The sequence below is a fragment of the Hemibagrus wyckioides genome, linkage group LG03, assembly GCF_019097595.1.
Source record: "Hemibagrus wyckioides isolate EC202008001 linkage group LG03, SWU_Hwy_1.0, whole genome shotgun sequence".
NCBI classification, from domain to species: domain Eukaryota; kingdom Metazoa; phylum Chordata; class Actinopteri; order Siluriformes; family Bagridae; genus Hemibagrus; species Hemibagrus wyckioides.
Genome location: NC_080712.1, coordinates 11,787,156 through 11,810,441, shown reverse-complemented (window position 1 = coordinate 11,810,441; position 23,286 = coordinate 11,787,156). Strand labels below are relative to the sequence as shown.

At 37.5% G+C, this 23,286-nt stretch overlaps 2 protein-coding genes across 3 annotated transcripts; one reads left to right on the top strand and one right to left on the bottom strand.

Moving 5' to 3' along the window:
* Window positions 1–2,244: 2,244 nt before the first annotated feature.
* On the bottom strand, window positions 2,245–8,197 carry kifbp (kinesin family binding protein). The gene is made up of 7 exons (XM_058386632.1): window positions 7,706–8,197; window positions 7,339–7,437; window positions 5,673–5,752; window positions 5,394–5,577; window positions 4,747–4,840; window positions 3,578–3,690; window positions 2,245–3,487 (listed from the first exon to the last, which is right to left on the bottom strand). Exons 1-7 carry the CDS (start codon window positions 8,153–8,155, stop codon window positions 2,609–2,611), a joined length of 1,899 nt encoding a protein of 632 aa, XP_058242615.1. The 5' UTR covers window positions 8,156–8,197; the 3' UTR covers window positions 2,245–2,608.
* A 3,133-nt stretch (window positions 8,198–11,330) lies between these two features.
* On the top strand, window positions 11,331–22,169 carry pik3ap1 (phosphoinositide-3-kinase adaptor protein 1). Of its 2 annotated transcripts, none has more exons than XM_058386825.1 (17): window positions 11,331–11,515; window positions 12,680–13,102; window positions 13,421–13,656; window positions 13,940–14,081; window positions 14,373–14,515; window positions 14,893–15,019; window positions 15,203–15,399; window positions 15,620–15,788; window positions 15,983–16,060; window positions 16,450–16,722; window positions 16,914–16,970; window positions 17,105–17,301; window positions 17,411–17,477; window positions 18,344–18,511; window positions 18,925–18,995; window positions 19,219–19,307; window positions 21,330–22,169. In XM_058386825.1, the coding sequence occupies exons 2-17, from the start codon at window positions 12,697–12,699 to the stop codon at window positions 21,433–21,435; spliced, it is 2,526 nt and encodes an 841-aa protein (XP_058242808.1). In that variant the 5' UTR covers window positions 11,331–11,515; window positions 12,680–12,696; the 3' UTR covers window positions 21,436–22,169. The 2 variants fall into 2 exon arrangements, with proteins under 2 accessions (XP_058242808.1, XP_058242807.1); XM_058386824.1 differs by having other exon boundaries at window positions 12,677–13,102.
* Window positions 22,170–23,286: the final 1,117 nt, after the last annotated feature.

Sequence of the window (23,286 nt, the reverse complement as noted above, 5' to 3'; positions counted from 1 at the left end):
GGACTCTGTCATGTCGCAGCAGACAGTAAAGAGAACCTGTTTAATCCATTTCCTTTGAAAGGGTGATGTAGACAACTGCATTACGTTATGGTGCTGAGCGTAATGGAAACAACGAATCAGCCACTTTTTTTCTGGTTTCCCTCCTTCACATGCAGCAACTGAAACTATGGGGATTTCTGTCTTGAAAACTCAGTTATAACAGAAAGCAGGGTTCTTTGGTTTCCATTGTCCTACATTATCTTCTTAGTAATAGAATAGCAGCTCATGTACTTTCTGAAATGCCTGGAACATCAGAATGTCTTTAGAATTTATTGTAATAATCAATAAAACTTAAATATTTCAGTAAATATAACCCTATATAATCAAAAATATTACATCATCCGAAACACCAGGAATCACAAACAAAAACAGGACATGGGAGGAATGATGACATTAAATCGTATGTAGTGGTTTAACTGGTGTATAGACGTTTGCCCATTCAAAACATCAGTCCAAGAATCCGAATCATAGCTGAATCGTGTAAAGCTACAGGTCATGATACGTCTCCTTGAGTTATATCAAGAATAATGACAAAGCTATATACGAAGTGCATTATGCTAGAAAGCTTCGGAACAAAATTCTGTGTAGTGAAACCCTGTTAAAATAGGAGAAAAGATAAAATGAAAAGACAAAATAGGAGATGACTCTCTCCACCCTGAGAGACATTTGAGCAAAATACAAAATGCAAAAATTATGCTATTTCCACACATGCAGAGACTCGCAGCGAGGAAGCAACTGGAGATCATTCATTTTCAATGAGAGCTGGTGACTTCCGGGGACATGAATGACAGCTTCCATTGATGATTAGATGTGGGTGTGTTGGGTGCTGTGACAAAGTTTTGAAAAGACTATGCAAATATGGAACGACTTGGTATAGCGAAAATGGAATGCTCGTTGCGCCACCCACTGATAAACATTATCACCATAGCAACCAGTAGTCTTCATAGTACAGCGACTGGCTATGTGCAGTAATAAAATTAGTGTATGTGTGAACGCAGCTTTAGCTTTATCCTTTGAACCTTCTATATTCACATACAGGGTATTCAAAGCATTTCTGCTATATACACTACATGAATGTAATATGGAGTTGGCCCACCCTTTGCAGCTATAACAGCTTCAACTGTTCTGGAAATGCTTTCCACAAGGTTTAGGAGTGTGTTCATGGGAATGTTTGAGCATTCCTCTAGATGCGCATTTGTAAGGTCAGGCACTGATGTTGGACAAGAAGGTCTGGCTCACAGTCTCAGCTCTAATTCATTTCATAGGTGTTCTATTGGGTTGAGGTCAGGCCAGTCAAGTTCCTCCACACCGAACTCACTCATCCATGTCTTTATGGAGCTTGCTTTGTACACTCGTGCGCAGTCATGTTGGAACAGGAAGGGGTCATCACCAAACTGTTCCCACAAAGTTGGGAGCATGAAATTGTCCAAAATGTCTTAGCATGCTGAAAAATTAAGAGTTCCTTTCACTGGAACTAAGGGGCCGAGCCCAACCCCTGAATAACAACAGAAGTCCCAAAACTTTTGGCAATATAAATATATATGATGAACTAAGAATTAAGGAAAAACACTGGTGGATTCCAATTAACTTCTTAACATGCTGAAGTAATTGATGAACCTTTTTGGTACTTTCCAGGGATAATGCGTCAGTACAACAGCTGGAGTTTATCTGATAATAAACGAGACAGAAATCCCAACTAAACATATAATTCCTAAACAAGCAGTTAGATTACACAGCACCTTAATAATAGAAACCTGTTTGGGTTTGTCTGCTCTGAAGAAGCATGCAAGATCTTAAATAGTGTGTTATATGCTCCAGTCTACAGAAGGGAAATTATCAGTTAGAAATGAGACAGAAGCAGAGCTCCCCCATTAGTCATCATGCAGGTACAACATCAGTTTACCACAATCCTGAGAACAAACCAGTAATCAAATAAACATTATATAACGTGTGTAAGTCCTGCAAAGGACTAAGAATGATTTGTGAAGTAATAATCACGTTAAAAACATGTTAGCTTTGTGTTCACGGTTATATGAACACAAACTTCACACAGCACTTTCCTGTAACCTTGAGCTGCAAAGTTACCAACTGCATAACCCTGCTGCCCACAAAGCACTAAGGTGACAATTCCAGGCCATTCAGAACATTTAGAATATCGTGTCATATATTAGAATGAGTAAGAGGGCTAATGAAAACAAATTCATTATTTTTTTATTTTTTTTATTATGCATAAATGTGTTTAACAGTTATATCATGTTTAGCATTGCTATCTTGAACAGATGTGATAGACATGTTAATAAATTAGTGATAATCATGCAGTTTGGCCAGGACAGTACAGGAAATCTCAAAGCTAGTTTGCTCTAAAGTTTGTACAAGCAAATGAATTAAATGACAGCTAAATCCGACTGGGAAATGGGAGTGGGAGTGTCACTAATATTGTAGAAGATTGATATTAGTGTATATATTCTGTTCTGATGGGTAGAGTTAAAGTGGAATAGAAGTAGTTTTATTTCCATGTCAGCTCTCCTACAATCTGTAATCATCTTTAGAAAGTGATCACTATTTCATCTTAGTTGGAGGAAGCAATTCTGCCCTGTATTCTGTTGATCTTTATAGGGAGGAGGGACACCATTTCCTCACTCAGCTCCAGTTCAGTTTCCACAGATTTCTTGGATTCTGGGTGGTTCTCACAATACTGCACAACAAAGTTGTAAGACTCCAGTGAGAGGCTGAGATTCTCCAGTTGAGTGGCCAGGTTTCCTGTGATGATCTTAGACTGAAGTCGAGCAATACGAAACTTAGCCACCAGTGCCGGCCTCAGCACATCGTCTTCGAGTTTTTCAGGGAACTTTCCCTCTGGTGAACGAATGGAGTCGAGAAACGTCTGGTAATATTTGATGGATGCTGAGCACAAGTGGTTGAACTTCTTTATGGTGTGTGCATCTGGCTGGTCCTGCTTTTCTGCCACAGCCAGTTTTAGGTCCATCATTTCGTAGAAGGTCTCAGCGAGTTCGAACTGCAACTGTCGGCAGATCAGTAAGTAGTACTGAGCGTTCAGGTCCTTGCAGATGGGCTCGAGCATGTCCACGCGACGCTTGTGCATCTTGCAGCGGCGCTCCAGGTCCTCCTCAAAAAAGGCCAGGACCTTAAAAAGAGCGCTGTGATCCTGAAGGATCTCAATGTGGTCGGTTACATGACCATCCATCTCGAAATACTCCTTGGCCTGCGTCACGTAGTTCTGACCCACCAGAAAGATAGCGCGGGCTTCATCAAAGCTCAATGGAAATATGCAGCTCACCTTCTCCTCCTGGCTGCAAATGGAATCGAACGTGTCGGTGGAATCAAAGAGAAATGCCGTTTTTCTTCCTCTTTCTTTTTCCTCTTCCTCGCCCCTTCTGGCTCTTTGCAGCTCTTCCTGTCGGTCCAGGTCTAGCTCCCCAATGTTGTCCTGAAGAGGGCAGTGAAAACATTCTGAATTCATTTGACAACAACAGTCTAAAGGCATTTCTACCTGTGAATGTGAGTGGAGCAAAATTACCTCCAGAAGCTTTTTGGCATCTTGTAAAAGATTAAGGCAATATTTGATCCAGCACCTTGCGATTTCAGCTCTTTTCTGACGCAGCTGCTCACGTTTTTCATATTCAACTTCACCTGTCAAAGACACAAATTAAGTTAGAAGTTGCACATCAACAGGAAAAATAGGGCTATTTTAATATATTTGTTTATAAGAAAACATACAAAAACTATAAAATAATGAAAATACATTGGTGTGAACCTGAGAGACAAAATATAATATTTATGAAAACTTTATTTTATTTGTAGTTGTATAGTGCTTTTAAAAATGGACATTGTCTCAAAGCAGCTTAATAGAAGTATAGAAACACAGAATAAAATGATAAAGTTTAAAATTATTATTATTATTTATCCCTAACCTTCATCACTAATGAGCAAGCCTGAGACAATAGAGGCAAGCGTAAACTCCCCGAGATGATATGAGGAAGAAACCTTGAGAGGAACCAGACTCAAAAGGAAACCCGTCCTCATTTCGGTGACACTGGACTGTAAATAATGTGAATGTAAATAATGTCTTTTCTGCAAACTTTTTATAGTCAAGTGGAATTGTGCAACCAAGAGCTCCTGAGCAGCTAATAGGTTATTTTATTTAGCATTCTTTCCTAAGAATCAGAGATACATGAAGCTCATATTTTCTACATTTTCAGTCACAGGAAAAATTCACAACAGGGAAGTTTATAGTTTCTCAGTCACATGACAAGCTGCATTTTTCTCTCTTATTAACTTCAAGAGAGAGAAATAAACAGAGGCTTGTGAGGAAACGCCTGTTTATACAGTAGCTGTTATAAGAACTATCTGGTTTCATAGACATTCCACGACTTCAAATGGAACAATAAAAGAATAAAAGCCATGACATCCAAGTAAATTAATGTGGTATGTGAGAAATTAAACCCTGCAGAAAGTGCTGTTATTGGAAAACAATCAACTTGAGGGTGAGTACCGCTTTGCTTCCTGCCACATCACGCCACATCACTTTTTCCTACTACAACATGCTCCACTGGGCTTGGTTTTTTACTTAACTTTTAACGCATGTTTACCCTTATGAGACCCTACTGTCTTCATATCATACGAGTGGGGTTTTAATTCCGTCTGACTATGGTAATTCATTCTACAGACTTATGATGTTAAACATACTTTCTTTGGCAGCAGCCTCTGAAGGAACTTCTCCAGCCAGACCAGCAATGACATTAGCTGCAGCCAAACAGTGTCGTGCCTCCATGTACCGTGTCTAAAAAAAAAGAAGACATCAGCAAAATAACGTAAGTGGTAGTAGTTATGGAATTAGTGTTTAAGGGTAACATCTACTTTTATTCCTTTATGTAGTTAACTGTGTATCTGCTAGACTAAGAGGAGAAAAGGGCAGTGTTTCGATGGAATGAATGTGGTAACAGCAACAGCAAAGCTGAAAAACAATTATCACACTTGGTTTTTGACCATACTGCAACACAGAATGTTACCCATTTACTTTAGAAAACAGGCCACAGGAAATGTTTAATTAGTTTCCTTTGACACATATTGGTCCAACCTTTTAGAAAAGTCATGTGGTTAAGAGGTGGAAAGGTGTAAAAGGTTGTGTGGAAATGAAGTGAGGTTTCAGCCAATTCAAGTTGATCATTTTCTACCTGAAAGATCTGGATCATAGAAATAAAGCCAGGATTCTGAATTTTGTTGAAATAAAATGTGCAAAACTAAACTTGTGAACTGACAGTCTAACACTAGGAATGTAGACAATATGATTTATGGACAATATAAAAGCATTACAAATTTTTTTTTATGCTTACCTTGGTTATATAATACTGCGACAGTGTGGCAGCATTGATGGCCCACTCGAGTGGCACAAACTGGCTGAACTTTAGCTGCCTCTGCAATGTGCTGTGGCAGTACTGTCCTGCTCTCTCATACTGACCCATATTTTTATACACTTGAGCCAGATAATAAAGTGTGTGCGTGTACGCCATTTCAAATCTGATCAAGACAAGCAGGAAAAGATTTATAAAAAAAGAGAACCCAGTATAAACATCTTGATTTAAAAAATAAAATGCATATAAGTAGCATCTTACCTCCTTATTCTCTCTTGCTGGGATGGTGCATCTTCTTCTAGCACAAAGAAATCTACCAAATCCAAAGGTGGTTGGCCATCCTAGGATGTTAAACATAGATTATTCAATCGTTCACATCATCCATGGATAGCTTCCACTACATTCTGATTTAACTTGAACCACTCTGAGTTTTAATAATACCTAAATTAAAGTTGTACAAATTCAGCTGCCCCACTTTCTCTCAAACTCTCACTTACTCTTACATTACGTAAGTCATAAATCTTAGACAAGATACCCATTGCACCTATTATAATGCCTTTTTATTTATCACTTTATTCTGAAGGGGGTCGTGGTTGATCTGGACCTATCCTGGGAAGACCGGACACGATTTTGTAATACACACTGGATGACGTGCCAGTCCATCGCAACATACTGTTAAATGGGCAATAACTAAACTGGTGGAAGTGAATATGTTCCTGTTTTCACCATTGTAAACAACATTTACCTTAAAGATTAATCCCGTGCAAGCCTCTAACACAATCTCATATTATATACAAAGACAAGGTAAATAGACAACACACAGGCCATGGAAGAGGGCTACGTTAGATTTCACCCGTTTTAGTGAACACATGAAGCACCATAGGCAAATATTTTTGTTGGACTTGTTGGAAATGTAATGGTTTCTTTAAAAAAAAATCCAGAAAAATTCTTGTCTAGAAGAATTCTAAATTAGTCCCTGTGCTTACAGCACCCAACAATAGAGTCCTTAATAAGAGGGCTCACTTCCTTATCACATCCTCTGTATCACAAGGATCAAATTAGCAACATACACATTGTGAATCCTCTGTGCAGCATTATTATGCCTATATTTTTGGAGATAGACAAAGCTGGATCAGATCCTGGACATTCTGTAGCTGGGTGTGAAGATTTTAGAATGTAGACATGGATCTGCATTGGGATTTATTCATTATTTTCTATCTGTTAAAGGATGCACACGTGCAAGTCTGTCCCTAGTACCACTGGCATGAGTGTGGCATGAGCAGAGACAGATAATAACAGTGAATAACACTGATTATCTCCTCATCATGGCACCTGTTAGTGGGTGGGATATATTAGGCAGACATTTTGTCCTCAAAGTTGATGTGTTCAAAGCAGGAAAAATAGACAAGCGTAAGGATTTGAGAGAGTTTAACAAGGGCCAAATTGCGATGGCTAGACCACTGGATCAGAGCATCTCCAAAACTGCAGCTCTTGTGAGGTGTTCCTGGTCTGTAGTGGTCAGTATCTATTAAACTGGTCCAAGGAAGGAACAGTGGTGAACCGGCGACAGGGTCATGGGCGGCCAAGGCTCATAGATACACGTGGGGAGTGAAGGCTGGCCCGTGTGATCCGATCCGACAGACAAGCTATTGTTGCTCAGACTGCTGAAGAAGTCAATGCTGGGTCTGATACAAAGGTGTCAGAATACACAGTGTATGGCGGGTCAGGGCAGTTTACGCAGAAAAAGGGGGGGACCAACAAAATATTAGGCAGGTGGTCATAATGTTATGCCTGGTCAGTGCATTTTGCGCTGCAGGACAATGTAAATAAACTATTCCGTACATATGAAAGCTATGTATCAGTGTGTGCTATAAATGATGCAGTACAGTGTGCATGAGGGCTGGATGCAGTGGAGACGCTGCGTCACCTCTTTCATGTAGTGTGTATAAATCGACTCGGCCTTTTCTAAAAAGCCTTGAGCTGTCTCGGTTTCGTCACGTCCGGCCCATAAGATGCCAAGTTGGTTCTGCAAAAAACAAAAACAAAAGAAAAATAGAATTAAATCAAAGTAAAGCAAAAACAATCAGCATTTACCTCTTAAATCCATACTACCATACTAAGCAGTATGTAGAAATATCACGTCACTAGGAGTGGCAGGCTAGCGGGTTGTCATGGCTACGGCTTAACCAGCATACTAAGGTACTAAACAGTATGGTGCTGTTTGTTTAGATTGAACAGCTAGTACGAAAGCACTTTTCTGTTTTGTACATGCAGGAAAAACATTGGCCAGTTACCCTGACTTGTATGAGGAGCGAGACGTTTTCCCGTGTTACCGTACACTCATCTAGTAATTTCAGACAGGTCATTAAGTACTCTTCGCCAGCGGAGAGCTCCTCGGTTTCGATATGGTTCACACCCAGGTAATACTCAATCACTCCGAGTTTGGCGGCTCGGAGTCCTGCTCGAGAGTCGCCCGCGTGCACTTGATGGACTCCTCCATTTATCGCCTCCCCGTCTCCGTGCTCTCCTGACTGACCGTCCGTCTCCCGGTCCTCGTTCTCGCGGTCGTCTACCTCGAAATTTTTAACCGTACAGTGAATCTCCTTCAGCAGCTCCCTGGCCTTGTACTTAGAGCGGAAAGGGTCGTTTTCGGGATCTTTTCGCGATTCGATTTCGGAAAGATCTTGGGCTTGGCGAAATTTCTCGCACACCGCCTTCCATTCTCGGCTGTTGGTGGAAGCCATGTTGTATTCAAAGTGACGTTAGGGACAAGAAGCGGACACCAGGGGTCACTATGGAGCCTGCTGTAATTCTCTCGTGAAAATGTTTAGCTCATCCTCAGCATCAGCGACTGTTAGCCCCGCCCCTCTTCCCACGTTGCAAGCAAATCAGTTAGGACATGCAAGTGTCCAAAATTCCACAAGGGGTGAATATGTGCACGATCTGGGTACTTGAATATGTGCACGATCTGGGTACTTGAATATGTGCACGATCTGGGTACTCTTCTGGTTTTCACTGTGAACGCACTACTCATACAATTTGTACTACAAAATGGCGTAGAATAGTGCATAAGTGCATGTGATTTAGGACACACCACACGATTAGTTATATTAGAATACACTGAGAACAAAATAAAAATACCTAAAGAGACTGTATTTGTGCAATTGCTTGGTCTTTTCGCTATTTAGCTAGTAAAAGTTAGTGTAGAACAACCCTTGAACAGAGGAAGAAAACGTTGTGGCCTAGTTAGTTACACTGTCATCATAAACAAACTCCTTGTTGCACTTCATCTTTACTAGGGTTACTCCTGTAATTTGTACTATGTAATTTAACTTACTAGCCCCCCACCTTCCACAAGGACGTGCAGACAACATTAGCTGAAAAAAGCATTATCACTTAGAAAATCGGTCATAAATCGCTAGCTATCAAGCTAACATTAGCCGTCTATCTTGACACCAACATCCTCAGGCACACACGTCACCACATATCATCAACTTTCACACACACAGTGTCAGGGATATATATAACAGAAAGCGATTTATAGAGAGTGTCTTCAAGTTAAGAATAAACAGCATTACTTTGAAAGATGTTTTTTTTAGTCTGTGCTTTTAGTTTTTATCTTTAGACTTTGACAACCGTGAGAACTACTTTAGATGCAGCGTCTGGACATCTACAGATCAGTGACATTACAAGTCAGCGATGTTTAAAGAAGTCAGGGAAGGAAGTTTTACCTCAGGATTTACACTATATTCATTTTATATTCATCATTTGCTTCTCATTAAAAACGCTGTAGACTGTGGAAGAAAAAAAACACTCATTCATGGTACACTTTTCGATCTAGGTCAGATAAAGTACCAGGAGTGCATAGATAAGTAAACATTTCTATAAATACAGGTTGACGTTATCTAAATATTTGAGTTCGACATTTTCTCAGCCCAAAACCTATCCTGTTACATGGGTGACAAATCAGGTTATGTTTTTGATCATGGAGTTTGTCAATATCAGTGTGTCAGTTATGGAATTCTCTATTAATGATGTGAAAAAAATCTGAATTTTGTTATGTTGTTGGCCGCAAAGAGCAGAAGAACGTGGACGTATGAAATAAAAAGTTAACTGATTGATATTTAAAAGTGAAACCAGAAGATAAAATATGGCCTTTCACAACTGACCGTCACAGATACTAGTTTCTTTGCAGTCACCTGGTCAGCCGTGTCTTACGACTCTGGTTTCACATCACCATAAAGAGGAATCTCAGGACAATTACAAAATGTTCTCCCATCGCCTGAGTAGGCTTTTCACTAGAATTAAGAGGGTGGCTGCGAGAGATTTGTGCCCTTTCATGAAAAAGAAGTCAGGCACTGATGTTGGATGAGAATTTGCTCATCCCAAAGGAGTTCAGTAGGGTTGAGGTCAAGACTCCAGGCCACTTCCAAGTTCCTCCAAATTTCCAACATGTACACAGATGCATTGGTTTTGCCCCCTTAGTTCCAGTAAGAAAAATTGTAATGCAACAGTTTGGGGAAGACCATTGGGGGCACTTATGTGGCCAGAGTCCACACATTTTTGTATGTCAATGGCATCGAATAGTTTGTGAGAGACCCAGCTGACTCTTAATTAATGACTTTAGATCATTTTGCTTCCACAAGTGTGATAATGAGTATAGTTTAGTCGTATAGATAAAGGATATCCTAGACCCTGGTACTGAGCACATTTTGGGTGCCAAAGCTAACCGAAAGTGAACGGTATGTCATGCCACTGATGTGAGAGTAGAGGAATAGGCTTTAATACACCGAAATTGAAATATGGAACTGTATCGTTCAACCAAGCATAACCGTGCATGTTTTTTTTAATTATTATTTTTCAATCCTTGCACCCTTCTCATCTGACCACTTTCTTATTTAAAATCATCCATTTTTCCCCTTTTTTTCTTTAAGGAGAAACATGAAAGGGTTTAACAATGCAACAAAAATGCATGCAGGAAAACTAATCATAGAGAAGACATTAAAATGTTCAAGATTGAATTTGCTTACTTCCTCAATTTAGCTGAAGACTAACTAAATGTTTCTGACACTAGTAAAAATATTTAATGGACTGCACATCCGCAGCATACATACATACACACACTGGATCCCAAAAGTAATGAACAAATATTGGATCCTAATAAAAAATCTTTATTCTAACTGTACATCATGGTGGAGGGAGTGTAGTGGTGCAGAACTGCTTGCTGGAAAAAGTCACAATGTGTGTTAAATCTAGACCTAAATGAGGCTGGCTCATGTAACATAGCAATGCCCCAAAACACAGGAGCAAATCATTAACACTGTAGAGATTTTTGTGTTTAAAAACCTCAAATGGACGGAATGCTGAGTTGCAAGATAACAATCATTACGTCCCTGAAATATTAACCAAGTGAAAGAGTTTTCTGTGAAGGAATGGGACAAAATAAATGCAGTACAGCTTAAGACATGCTTGTGTAGCTTAGGTTATTTCCCATAAAAAAGGTCATCTGCTATGACCATAAAATGTGTTTTTGGTATGTGTTTATGGTTTTATGATTTATGTTGTACAGGAAGTTCAGATCACATTTCAGTGCCTATTTAATTTAGAAATCCAAACCTTTCTTTACACATGTAAATTTGTAATTTTTTATTTTTATTTTTATTTTTATTTTTATTATTATTATTATTATTATTATTATTATTATTATTATTATTATTATTATTATTATTATTATTATTATTATTATTAACTTTTTTTCTTACCATTGGCCTGTAGTTGCATTTCATAAGTTGTATGTTTGCTTATGGGAAGTAACTGTTACAGTTCTCCTCCTGTAGGTTAACACAAATCATCGTCTTTGTCAGATAGACATTTTAGGCAGTTTGTTAAACAGTGTTTTAGGAAGTGACGTTGACACAGACTACAGGAAATGGAGAGTTTCTTTTAATATGTGTAACTCAAGAGCTGCCAACTCTCAGAGTTTGTACCACAGAAAAGTAAAGAGAAAACTGCATTTGCTTGAAAAGCTGGATAAAGGCTAAAAGGGTTTCATTGTAGAACTGGATGATTTTCTAAGACTTGGATACAGCTCACTGAGACCTACGGTAAGAAACCTGCATTAAAAAACTTTAACAATGAACTACTTTGTTTACAGTCAAATGCAAAGTTTTGCATCCCATTGAAGAAGTCAAAGAACAAAATGAAGAAGTCAAAGACATGTTTATTTTACACCCACAATACATTATTGTGTTCGTTTTGACAAATGTTCCCTCATTATGACAATTAACAACAGTGGTCAAATAGTGTACATTATGATATTAATAATAACAAAAATAAATATCAGTTTAAATGTGATAAATATCCTCTAATAATCTGTATGCAAGCACTAGGCTTTTATCATTTCTTTCATTGTCTGATCTTTTACTGTCTGAACAACGTCAGGATCTCATTAGTTGTACTATTCAGACCCCCGTAACCCACCCCAGCAGTTTTCTTAACATACCTTTTACAGTCCTGGTAGCTGTCTTATACTTCCGTTGTTGAAAACCAGTTTTAAGAAAGTTATGTTGAAACCATTCTAGCTTTTTTGGTAGAAAAGTCTATTTTTGGATTGCATTGTTGCAATACACACCCACAGCTCTTTTTTTAAACTTCTTCTTACATTTGTTGATAGTATTTTTTATGGAAAGTTTTTTTTTTTCATTAAACAACTACGAGAGATGCAAACACAAAAAGAAGATTAGAAACAGTACAGGGTGTCACGAATGTTTTCATACGTAGGACTACTTCGGTGGTACATTCACGAGTGGGTGTTTGTGGACGTCCACTTCTCAGCTGGCCCTCAACACTTCCAGACTAAGCATGAAATATTTTTGAAAACCTTTTGTTAAAAAGTGTTCATTTCCCCTACGTGTGAAAACTTATGGGACGATCTGCAGATACACAGAGTAAATAGTGTACAGTTAGGTGCACATGCAGTCCGCTTAGTTCCCTGAACTCTGGTGATAGGACGTATCAAGGTTACACAAGAACAATGACACGGTTCATGCTTTAGATAAAGGTCCAGTTTTTTAAAAATTTTTTTAGCCACATTTAGTTTCATTTCAACATTCTAGCTTCTGGGTTGATAGTACAGAATGAGTCGTATTGTATTCTATTTTTTAGGGATGTGGCATCTGTAGCTGTTATCAGGCCAAATGCCTGATGACATAGGACATGAGACATTTTTACAAGTTGGCACAGATACCTGTACTCTTCTTTTGCAGCAGAACCTGGATGCTTCACCATGTGCTCAGTGTTAATAGTTTACACTAGTGAGGCCCAGGACTGGGCTTCATACCTAAAGCTCATCCTAGAATCATCACCTCATTTCCCCCAGGATTCTATTTCCTTCTACCTTGTGGATGAAGAAAATTCAGTGCAAGATGAAGACTATTACATTTTCAACACCAGCCAGTGCATCTTGCTCTTGCTCTCAGTGACATTTTTAGATATTCAAAGTCAACCAGAGATGCGGAACACCCTGAAGAAGTTTCTTTATCCACCCAGTAAAATCGTCGCGTTTTTGTGCGGCATCTCTGAAGACGATGGTTTAGGTGATTATTTTGAACACTGGAATATTTGGAGAAAGCTCGATTCAGATGATGAGCCAGCACTTTATGTTTCCACAGTCTATAAAGTTGTTGAGGAAGGTATGTATTTCTTTATTTAAAAGAAAATCTAGCATTTTTGAGAGTTTTTTTTGTTATGTTCTTTTGGAAAATAAAAGATAGTATAGTCTTCCAAGTGTTATCTTAGTACCGTTAACTGTCTGATCATCGTCAGCAACTTTTGAGGAATCCTTTTTTTTCTAAGTGGGAAGTACAAGTCCTCAAGTTACATGTCCAGAAGGACATTTTGACAGCACTTTATTTCCCCCCCAAAAAATTAAATTGAAATCGAAAATAATACAGTTAAGGTTATTAGGTTTCAAGAACAAATTTATAACTTGAGAAACTGTTTCTTCAAAGAAAACATGATTAACCTTGAGGACAAAGAGGCTACTGAAAATAATTTCCCATCACCACAACAAAGTATGGACCAGCCTGATTCAGAAGAACCTCATCAGCTCCCTTCAGACCAGTTCCACACACCAGAGAATGAGGTGGATGTTTCAGATGAAAACTTGACTCAAACTAGGAGTGTATCTGCATCAGAAGAACAGAAAGCATGCCTTTCTGTCCAACCTAACAGAATCCTCTGTGGGGTAAGTATTCACTGTTTTTGAAGCCACTCACGAGTTGCTAAGCTTAACAGTGTGAAGGCAATACATTATAGTCATGTTTGATTACTGGTTCTCAGGGCGGTATGTGCTACATAGCTGTCACATTGAGTTCACACTTCCTTCGCCACTATACCAGTTCCACAGAAAGCATGAGCACTTTTTTGAGCCTGTATATTTGTGTGCTTATTTGAAAAAATGTTTGAAAAAATCACATTTGCTGGCATCATGTAATACTGACATAATCATGTTCTCTCTACATTTCTAGACCCCAGTGGATATTTATATAATTACAGCAAACAAGTTGGATAGTCTGGACAGCATTGAAGTGGAGTTTCATTCTGAATGTTCAACAAAATGTGTGCCAGGAACTGCAGTAAACGAATATATTGTTACACTTCAGTCACCTGGTGGGTTTCAGATCTGAGTGAAGAACTTCTTGTTTTTAGTTCCTCTGAAACCTTTTACTTTTAATATAATTTGCATGTTATTTTTGGCCAACACTTCTTTTTGCTTAAACAAAAAGTAAAAGGTTTTGATTTAGTAGCAATAAGCTAAAGCGAATAAAGCGAGTTTTCCATATAATATTTGTGTCAGAAATTAGAAATGAGATATTATTATATCTTGTGTATCTGTAGTGCTCTTATGTATATATTACATAACGCATATATTATATTCTAGTACTACTGAATTGCTTGCAGATATGCCAAGTGGGGAAGTTACTCTGCATCTTTATATTAATGAGACGATTGTGTGCTCAACAAACGTGACATACTACACAGAAATGGAGGAAATTAGCAATTATCTGGAGAAAGTGATGGACCCTGTGCATTTTATGTGTCAGGTAATTCTTTCTGTTTATTACAGTTCGTCGAGGTAATGACTTGACTTATTAGCTTCGATAAACATGTCTTATTTGTTTGCAACACTGTTTATTGGTAAAAAAAGACATATATATATATATATATATATATATATATATATATATATATATATATATATATACAGCACATATGTTTCAAACAATACAATTTTGTGTCTAATACATAAATCCTCAATTGTGTTGTCTTTACTGATGGAAATAAACCGTGAACCTTGATTTAAACTATTAATTTTTTTTTTTTTCCGATTTTTTAATCAATCATATGGTGCAATCATTTATAAATTTACACCATTATTGGTGTTTCATTGCTAAGGAAACTAATGACACATGTTTTTCAGGCATTCAGTATTACATCAAATGCATCTGAGGCATTGGATAAGTTGTTTACAGATTCTCTCAAAAAGCAGATGCCTCCAAATGGACTAAAAGTATTTGGAAATAATCAGATTGAAGAGATGGTTTCAAGTGAGCCCCATTTTTGGGTTTTATTTGCATTTAAATTAGATGACTTTCCCGTGTACAATATGTGAAATGAATGGTACAGTTCATGGTCTAGTATTTTGAATTACAGTAAGAGACTGTGAGAATAAGTTTCAGATATTTACAGAAAAACTGAATTATTACTGAAGCCTGCTCTGTTTGAATTAGATCATCAGGATGTGGAACTCCCGACATTACTTCATTTCTCGGCAAAGTACGGATTAAAAAAGCTGACAAGCACATTGCTGCAATGTCCTGGGGCCCTTCAGGCCTACAGCATGGCAAACAAGAATGGGGATTACCCAAATACACTGGCCGAGAGAAGTGGTTTTCCTGATTTGAGACAGTTCATGGATGACTTTTTCGTAAGTGGTCTTTACATATTTGCTTCACATTAACAGCCTAACATGAGGAGTGACTCATGAAATGGTTGTCTTTATGGCTTATAATGTTCTGAGGCAATTATTGTGACACATTTACATGATTACCAAGCAGAATTATTAATAATCTGCATTCATATTATTTAATTCATTATGCCCTAATGCCGTTGTTATCAAAACTTTTCTGTATTCTGAAACCACCCAGGAGACCGTAGACTTGGTCAAGACTCACATAGAGGAATCCATGACAAGTCCAGTAGATGAGGACATTTATGAACCAATGGCAAATGCATCTCAAGATTTCGTTGCCAAGTTTTCTCTTCAAGAAGACATATACGAGTCCATGATGCAACTCAATCCTGACATGCAGCTGTGTGAGTTAATAACAGCTGTGTGGCATTAGCTGTCATAAGAATCAGTAAAATACACTGATATTCTCAAAAACATCGGAAAGAATCGTTTGCCAGATTATTACAATAATATTTGAATGCATAATTTCAGAGAAGGCCTCTGTGACTGAACATAAATGAATAAAATGCATTATGTATGCATTGTCTTTTCTCTACAGATGAGGACCTGGGGAGTTTGGACAGTTCTTTTAATGAGTCGCAATCAGAAGACGCTGTGTTGAGAAAGTTTTTCGAAGGTGAAAGAACAAACACATGAACATAACCTACTAACTAAGAAAACAAACCCTGGTTTCAAGAGATCTAAAATGTTTCATTACAAAAAGAGAATTTGTATCGTTTAGTTTTTTGCACTTTCTGTTTATAATGTTTGAACTGAAAGTTACGATTTTTTTGTTTGAATACAATGGAATTGCTATATATGGAAGATGATTGATGATCTGAATATACATTGGAATATTTTGATATTTTTTCTGTGTAAAATGGTTATATGGTTGCATTTATATAGTGTAAACTGAAATGCTTATTTAAGCTTTAATGTGCAGAATCAATGTAACTCTATAGCCACTTACATTATGCATTATCTAAGATTATTATCAAATTATTAACACTCACTGTTTTAATTCAGCCAACAGATCGAAGGATTGTGAGACAGAAGCGCTCGTAAATGATACATACTCTGGTAGAAGGTTGGATGAGACAGAAGATGAAAACATAGAATTCAATGTGGAAAACTATGATGAGGAAGATGAAGAAGACCCATATAAGCTCTGCTATCCAGATGAAATTTACGACACCATAGATGACGAAGAATCTGCCATAATGAATCGTCCACCAGCCCCGATACCTCGAACAAACACCTCCTCAGAGCCCGAGGAATGCAAAACCTATATTTCAACAGGTAGCGAGCAAACATGAAAAACCCACAAAATAGGTGCTCTTTTTTCTTTGGTGTAAACAACTCTTTCCATCAAAATATGAAACTGTTTGATTCTGGAGATTGCACTTGATCTGTGCTCTGTCTTTTTAAGTCAGATAACATGTGAACACATTAAAAGTTTTTGTGGGCTTTAAATGTTAATGTTTTTGCAGTTTTTTGCTCCAAGAACTCACTGTACTCAGAAAGCAAAGAGGACGAGTATCGTCAAGGTATGAGTTTAAAAATTGTATGTCACTATTGAAACCAAGCTTTTAGTTTTTACAAGACAGTCATAAAGTAAACTTCAGTAAAATATAGTCTAAATTATGAAGTGTAATTTTCCATGTCTTCCCATTTACACCAGTGAGGCCAGTGCCAGAGCGAATGCTCAGCAGTACCCATGATCCCTATGCTGGCATGAAGACCCCAGGTCAGAGGCAGCTCATCTCCCTGCAGGAAAGGGTAAAGGTGGGAGCGATCACTGTGGAGGAGGCAGTGCAGGAGTTTAAAGCCTGGCAGTTTGACCAGGAAAAACGATCCCAGTCAGTCCGCTATCAGCAGGTACTGAGAGAATATGAGCCTTGTGCAATACAGACACTATAAGCTACACTACTCATTTTAAATCAGACAATTCATTTGTGTGTGTCTGTGTGTGTGTGTCCATGTCTAGGAAAACTTACAAAAATTACGAGACAGCATCGTCCGACGTAAAAAAGGAAAAGGTGGAAAAGACATAGGTATAACCTTCATTTTACACCAATTTTAATTCCAAAATAATATAAAGCACGACTGGTGAACAAATACAACGAGGTTAGAAGAGGTTGGATGTGAAGTTGGTTGTTTTTTATTTGCAGAAGGCTTGAATTGCCAGCTTCCTTAGCAACCTTTTTTTTGTATATACTTTACTAGGCATCCACTACATGTCTTTGTTACAAAAACACCACACTGACACAGCACTTTTTTGTTAATAAATTTTGAATGATTATTCAACTGCGAACAGAAACAAACAATAGCCATGTTATGAATACACTTTATTATGAGTCTAATATGACTAGGTGCCTTTTTCATATCGGATTCACTAGGACCCTTTCTATTTGCTTCATCTATGTCACCTTTTATTTTTTTTAATTATTTTTATTAAGACCCTTCTTTATGCCTGCTTTACTAGGACCCTTCTTTATTAAGACCCTTCTTTATGCCTGCTTTACTAGGACCCTTCTTTATTAAGACCCTTCTTTATCCCCACTTTACTAGGAGTCTTCTCTATGCCCACTTCATGCCCACATGCATCACTGTTCATTTTTGTAAGAACTAAAAGAACTAAAATGGTATTTTGCCTTGACCTATTAACTGATTTGGATAGAAAAGTCTGCCAGCTTAATTAAAGTAACATATTACATCAGTGTCTTTTAACATTTCATCACTATGCAGATGCTATTATCCAGAATCACGTGTTTTCTCTTTTTAACATAATGAACTGTTGAACCGTTATTACACAATATTCTTCATCTTCTGTGTCACCTAGTGTTTAAGCTATTTTACACAATATTCAGCTGTCTTTATCTTTTGTGTCACTTTGTGTTTATTTCCTGTTTTTAATCAGATCTGGATATAACTGCTCCAATGCAGAGGAACCTGCGCTGGGGCTCTCAAATGAATGTTGAATGTTCAGTATATGAACCATCTCCTCGCTCCATCACCCAACACCCGTCTGTAAACAGACCACCACAGAGAGGAACCTGGCATACAGGAAGTACATCCAGCACATCTAGTGAGTAACGCCGTGTCACATGTTGAATCATTTCTTATTTATATTTGTTTTTTTTCTCTCTATTTTTGTAATCCAATCTTTCTAACAGTACCACCACTTCATGCCGATAAAAGGGTACAGTTGCGTCTTCTGAAATGTTGTGCTATGTTCATCTTTGTTGGCATGACCTCTATAAATGACAGCTACGGTGACTTCTTTCCACTCATGGATAAGACAAATAGCGTCTCATTCATAAGATATTAATATTTTCAAGCATATATTTTCCCCAGCTTATTATGTTTTAGACAGCATTATTTTTTTGAGCCATATAAGACCAAGAACAAACGAAGATCAACTCTCTGAAACAGCTCTTGTAACAGAATAGTAATGGTGTTTGCATTTCACATGTTTATGGGTATCTGTGATGTAAACAGGCAGTGGCAGCAACAGGCTGAGCACGCTAAGCACCGTCAGCAACAGCAGTGGCCCTGAAGGCGAGACAGAGGTGAACATAGTCTCTTTACCATATTCTCTCAGAATAATGTTTCCTAAAGTGTCTAAGATGAAATGTATAAATATCTTTTATTTTATTTTGGAGGCTTGTATAATAATGAAAACCCAGAATTTTTAAGATGACCCTCTCTCATGCTGGCGATCTTTGAAGAAAATTTGCACTGTGTAACCAGGTATAAATGTAAAATCCCATATGTTTCTCTTCCTGGATGAAGGATCCTCAGGATGTTCCTCCTCCACCTCGCCCGCCCCGCTCAGCAGCTGAAGCTCCGCCCATACTCCCTCCTCCTAGAATCCCACCTCGGTGTGTACTTTTACATATCTGTCGTTTCAGTACATTTTCAGAATTGATTCAGAACATTTCAGAATTGAGTCATTTTTAAAAATATTATTTTCTTAAAATTCCTACCTAATGACAGATTAAGCATGAGCTGACTCAAAAAACAGTGAGGGGAAATTTCACAAAACTAACGTTTTCTCATAGCAAGTGATAAACACACCGCAAATACATGTGTGTGACTTTTTACTTCATATGCCACCTGGTGAGCAAAATGCAGTCAGGAAATGGCACAAAAAAAATAGCAAAGTACAAACAAGTTAGTCAACACAGACCTCTTTAAAACGAAGACAGAGACAGAGCCAAGTTGATCAAAGTTGGTGAATGAATATTATGAAATAAGAACGTTATTTTAAATGGTAAATCTAATGAGCTAGTTTGGCGTAAGTGTAAAGTCTGTGAGTGCTATGTGCTTGACAGATGTGACAGGAAGCTCTGCTTAAGAAAAGGTTTAAACTTTCCCCTGTGTGGCAAACCATAATTAGATTCAGATGCTCTTCCAACCACAAACCCGAGTTATTACACGTCGCAACTGTACACTGAATTTCTTTCCTACAGCTCTATCAACAGTAAACTAATAGGTAATAAGTAATGTGTCATTATCTATATTCTACTTTATTATATTCTAAACTTCCACTAAGCTGTGTCAGTGTGGTGTTTTTGTAAGTTTTGTAAAAGGAACAGGATGTTGTGGTTTAAACTGAGCTTACTGTAGACATACTGTTGATAAAACTTAATTAGGTGATGTAATAGTAATGAGATAAATGGACAGTTTTAACTTTGCATACTTTAAATGCATCTGAAATAGTTAAAAACACAGGTGCGTGTCATGTTAACTATTAGGTAACAAAATGAAACTGTAAAAAAGTAGAAATGAAATGACAGGAATTACAGTGAGCGCTGAAACTGCTAATAGCAGTATGAGTGGGAATCTGATGATAACATACAGGAAGTCAGTTCTATATTTAAAATGCATGAAACGAGAAGCTGCCTCCTCATCTTTATTTCAAAGCACCCAGTGGAATATCTTTGATATGTCTTATAATGCAGACATCTAAAAAAAAAAAAATGTATACATGCGTAAAGGTTGAAATGTAACGAATGCAAAACATTATGCAAAGTTGCGTTGAGTAGTACTAAAGGTCAGAGGGGTTTAAAGAAGCTTCGTAAATATTCTAGCATTAAAATAATTTCTAACTCAAGCCAAAATAGAAATTTATTATGATTGGTTGTTCATATATGACTTCTGAGTCAGACAGTCTGAGCTAATGATCATAGCCTGAGAGCCACTGGCCCTTTACCTGCTATTACTTATTTTGTGTTCTTAGGTATTTTAATTTCTTTTACAGTAACTGGAATAAACAAACATAAAACCAAAAACTGTCATGTTAGTTTCAGTGGCTATCTAGGCCATTAATCATGAGTTGTAAACATTTTTTAAAAAACTTTTGCTTCAGACTGAATGACGTCTTTTAAGAAAAACAGCTTAGTTTACATTTTTATTGACTTATTTGACGTTGCATTTATTCCAAGTCATGCACAGCTGAGGTAAAGTACAATCACACATTGCATAGCTGAGAAAATGAGGAATAAGGATCTTGCTCAAAAGTGTAGAATCTTCTGCTAGTAGTGCAGAAATGTACAGATATACAAAAATAAGCATAACATTTCCTTTTAAAGTTTTATTCTCTTACTGGTTTTCATATAAGCAGTGGTAGTGAATGTGTAAAATGCTACTGCTAATGCAAGTGAACATTAATGTGCTACTGTGAACAGACACCTAGTTATAGCTTTATAGGCCCTTAACTCTAATCTGCTCAGGTGTGTAAATAAGATAAATGTAAGTGAATGAGGGGGTCTGCAAAAATAATCATATATGTAAATGTGGTGCCTCAGTGGTAAAAGTTCAAATTCTGTTACTGCCAAACTCTTGCTTGTGATAAAAGTGTGCTTAATACATAAGCCTAAATATACCATTTTTATTTACAGGATCCCAGAGAGCATGTTAAATGAGCGTTATGTCTCAACTCCATCTCGTCACATGCCCCCTCACAGACCCATTCCACCTCCACCCATAGCACGAAGGCCGCGGTGATCACTTCTTCTCACATGGATCGTGTTTACTGTTGACACCTCTACGAACTCAAATGTGTCAAAGACTTCCACAATGAAGAAGGCTAAAGCCTACCATCTGGTGGCCGTGAGTTTTAAAGTACAGCTGGAAGACTACTGCAGTGAAAGACCTGGGTTTGTGTTGCTCAGAAAGGCCTTGGTGTTACTTTTGTCTTTTGTTATTGTTCTTCAATAGCACAAATTATGCCAAAAATTCAGAGCAATTTAAAACAACTTTACTTGTCTAATTGATCATAACATGTTGTTAAACTGATCACTGGTTCTGCTTTGATTAAATCATTTTTCATATGCAGCCTTAGAAAACTAGGACCTTCAGGTTGTTTATTCAGGTTGTTTTAGAAGCAGTACACAATGTTTTAATCCAGTCGAATCAACGCGTTTATAAAGCCGCAAAATCTATTTTTGTTTTGGTTTGTATTTATTAATAGTCCTATATTAAGCTTTAACTTCTAACCAGAAATGTTTCTGTCTTTATGACTTTGAAACTAAGCAGAAACTGAAAATGAAATTGATGATCGTAACAACTGGAAGCTGATTTATCGTTAGTGTCTGCTAGTCTGTACAACATCATTCAGATATAACTTCATACTTAAAGATTTTCTTTCCGGAAAGAAAAATGTGAAGAAATCTATATGAAGCAGAAACAATACATGAAGGTCATGTTATTTTTCTAAGATATTAAAAATGTAAACAACTCTCTTAGAGTAACACTCAGTTTCTTTGAATGATTAATGCTTCTACTTCTCTAAAGGGGATTTATTTTTAATACTTTTTAAGAAAACCATTATTGTGGGGGTTTACAGTCTGGCTGCCTCTACCAAGAAGTTACAAATGGGTCATTGTGGGATCTTCTAGCAGGACAATAATCTAAAACATAAGTCCATATCGACACAAGTAAGATGCAATGATCACATTTTTGGCTTTTCTGGTCGACTGACAAAAACCCCAGTGAAAACCTGTGGGGTGAACTGAAGACATCCACCAGAGAGGACTGTAGAAGATCTGGAAAGATTGGGTTTTGACTAAGATACTTTGCTCTTTGTTTTCCAATCTCATCAAGCATGATAGTTGAAGACTCAGTGGTGGTATGTTGGTAAAAGAAGGCTGTACAAAGTATTAAATGTTGAAACATTTACAGAGGACACAGTTTCAGTGAATATTGCCCAGAACTCCATCTGGTGGGGAGGAGGAATTTTGTAATGGTTTACTTTGCTGCATTTGAGAAACATTTTACAAAGGTGTAATTTAAATGTGGAAACATTAGCCAAAGTAATGGTAAAATAAATTATATAATATAAATTATAGAAGTAAACCAAAATTGAGAAACTCCTCTGTTCTCCTCTGTTATGTGATGTCTTAGTAATTGGGTTGCTGCACACTCAAAATTATCCACTTTTTCTTCACAAAAAGAGGACAAACTTTTAGTGCATAGTATAAGTAGGTGAAATGGGATGCAGCAATAGTCAGTTTTCACAGGCTCAAAAGTAATCAGACAATTGACTGATAAGCAGTTTCATGGCTAGGTTTCATGGCTAGGTTTCATGGCTATCCTTGTTTCATGACAAATTAATAACGAGAAAACAAGGTCTGCCCAGTTCTGAAAAAAGAAACTAATGAAACCAAGATTAATTTGTACCAGACTGATATAAAGAGAAGAGTATAAAGAAGGAAAGGATGAGCTCATGATCCACAGAATACCACATCATCTGTCAGACATGGTGAAGTCAGTGTTATGGCATGGGAATTCATGACTGCCAATGGAACGGGCTCACTGGTGTTTATTGATGATGTGACTGCTGATAGAAGTAGCAAG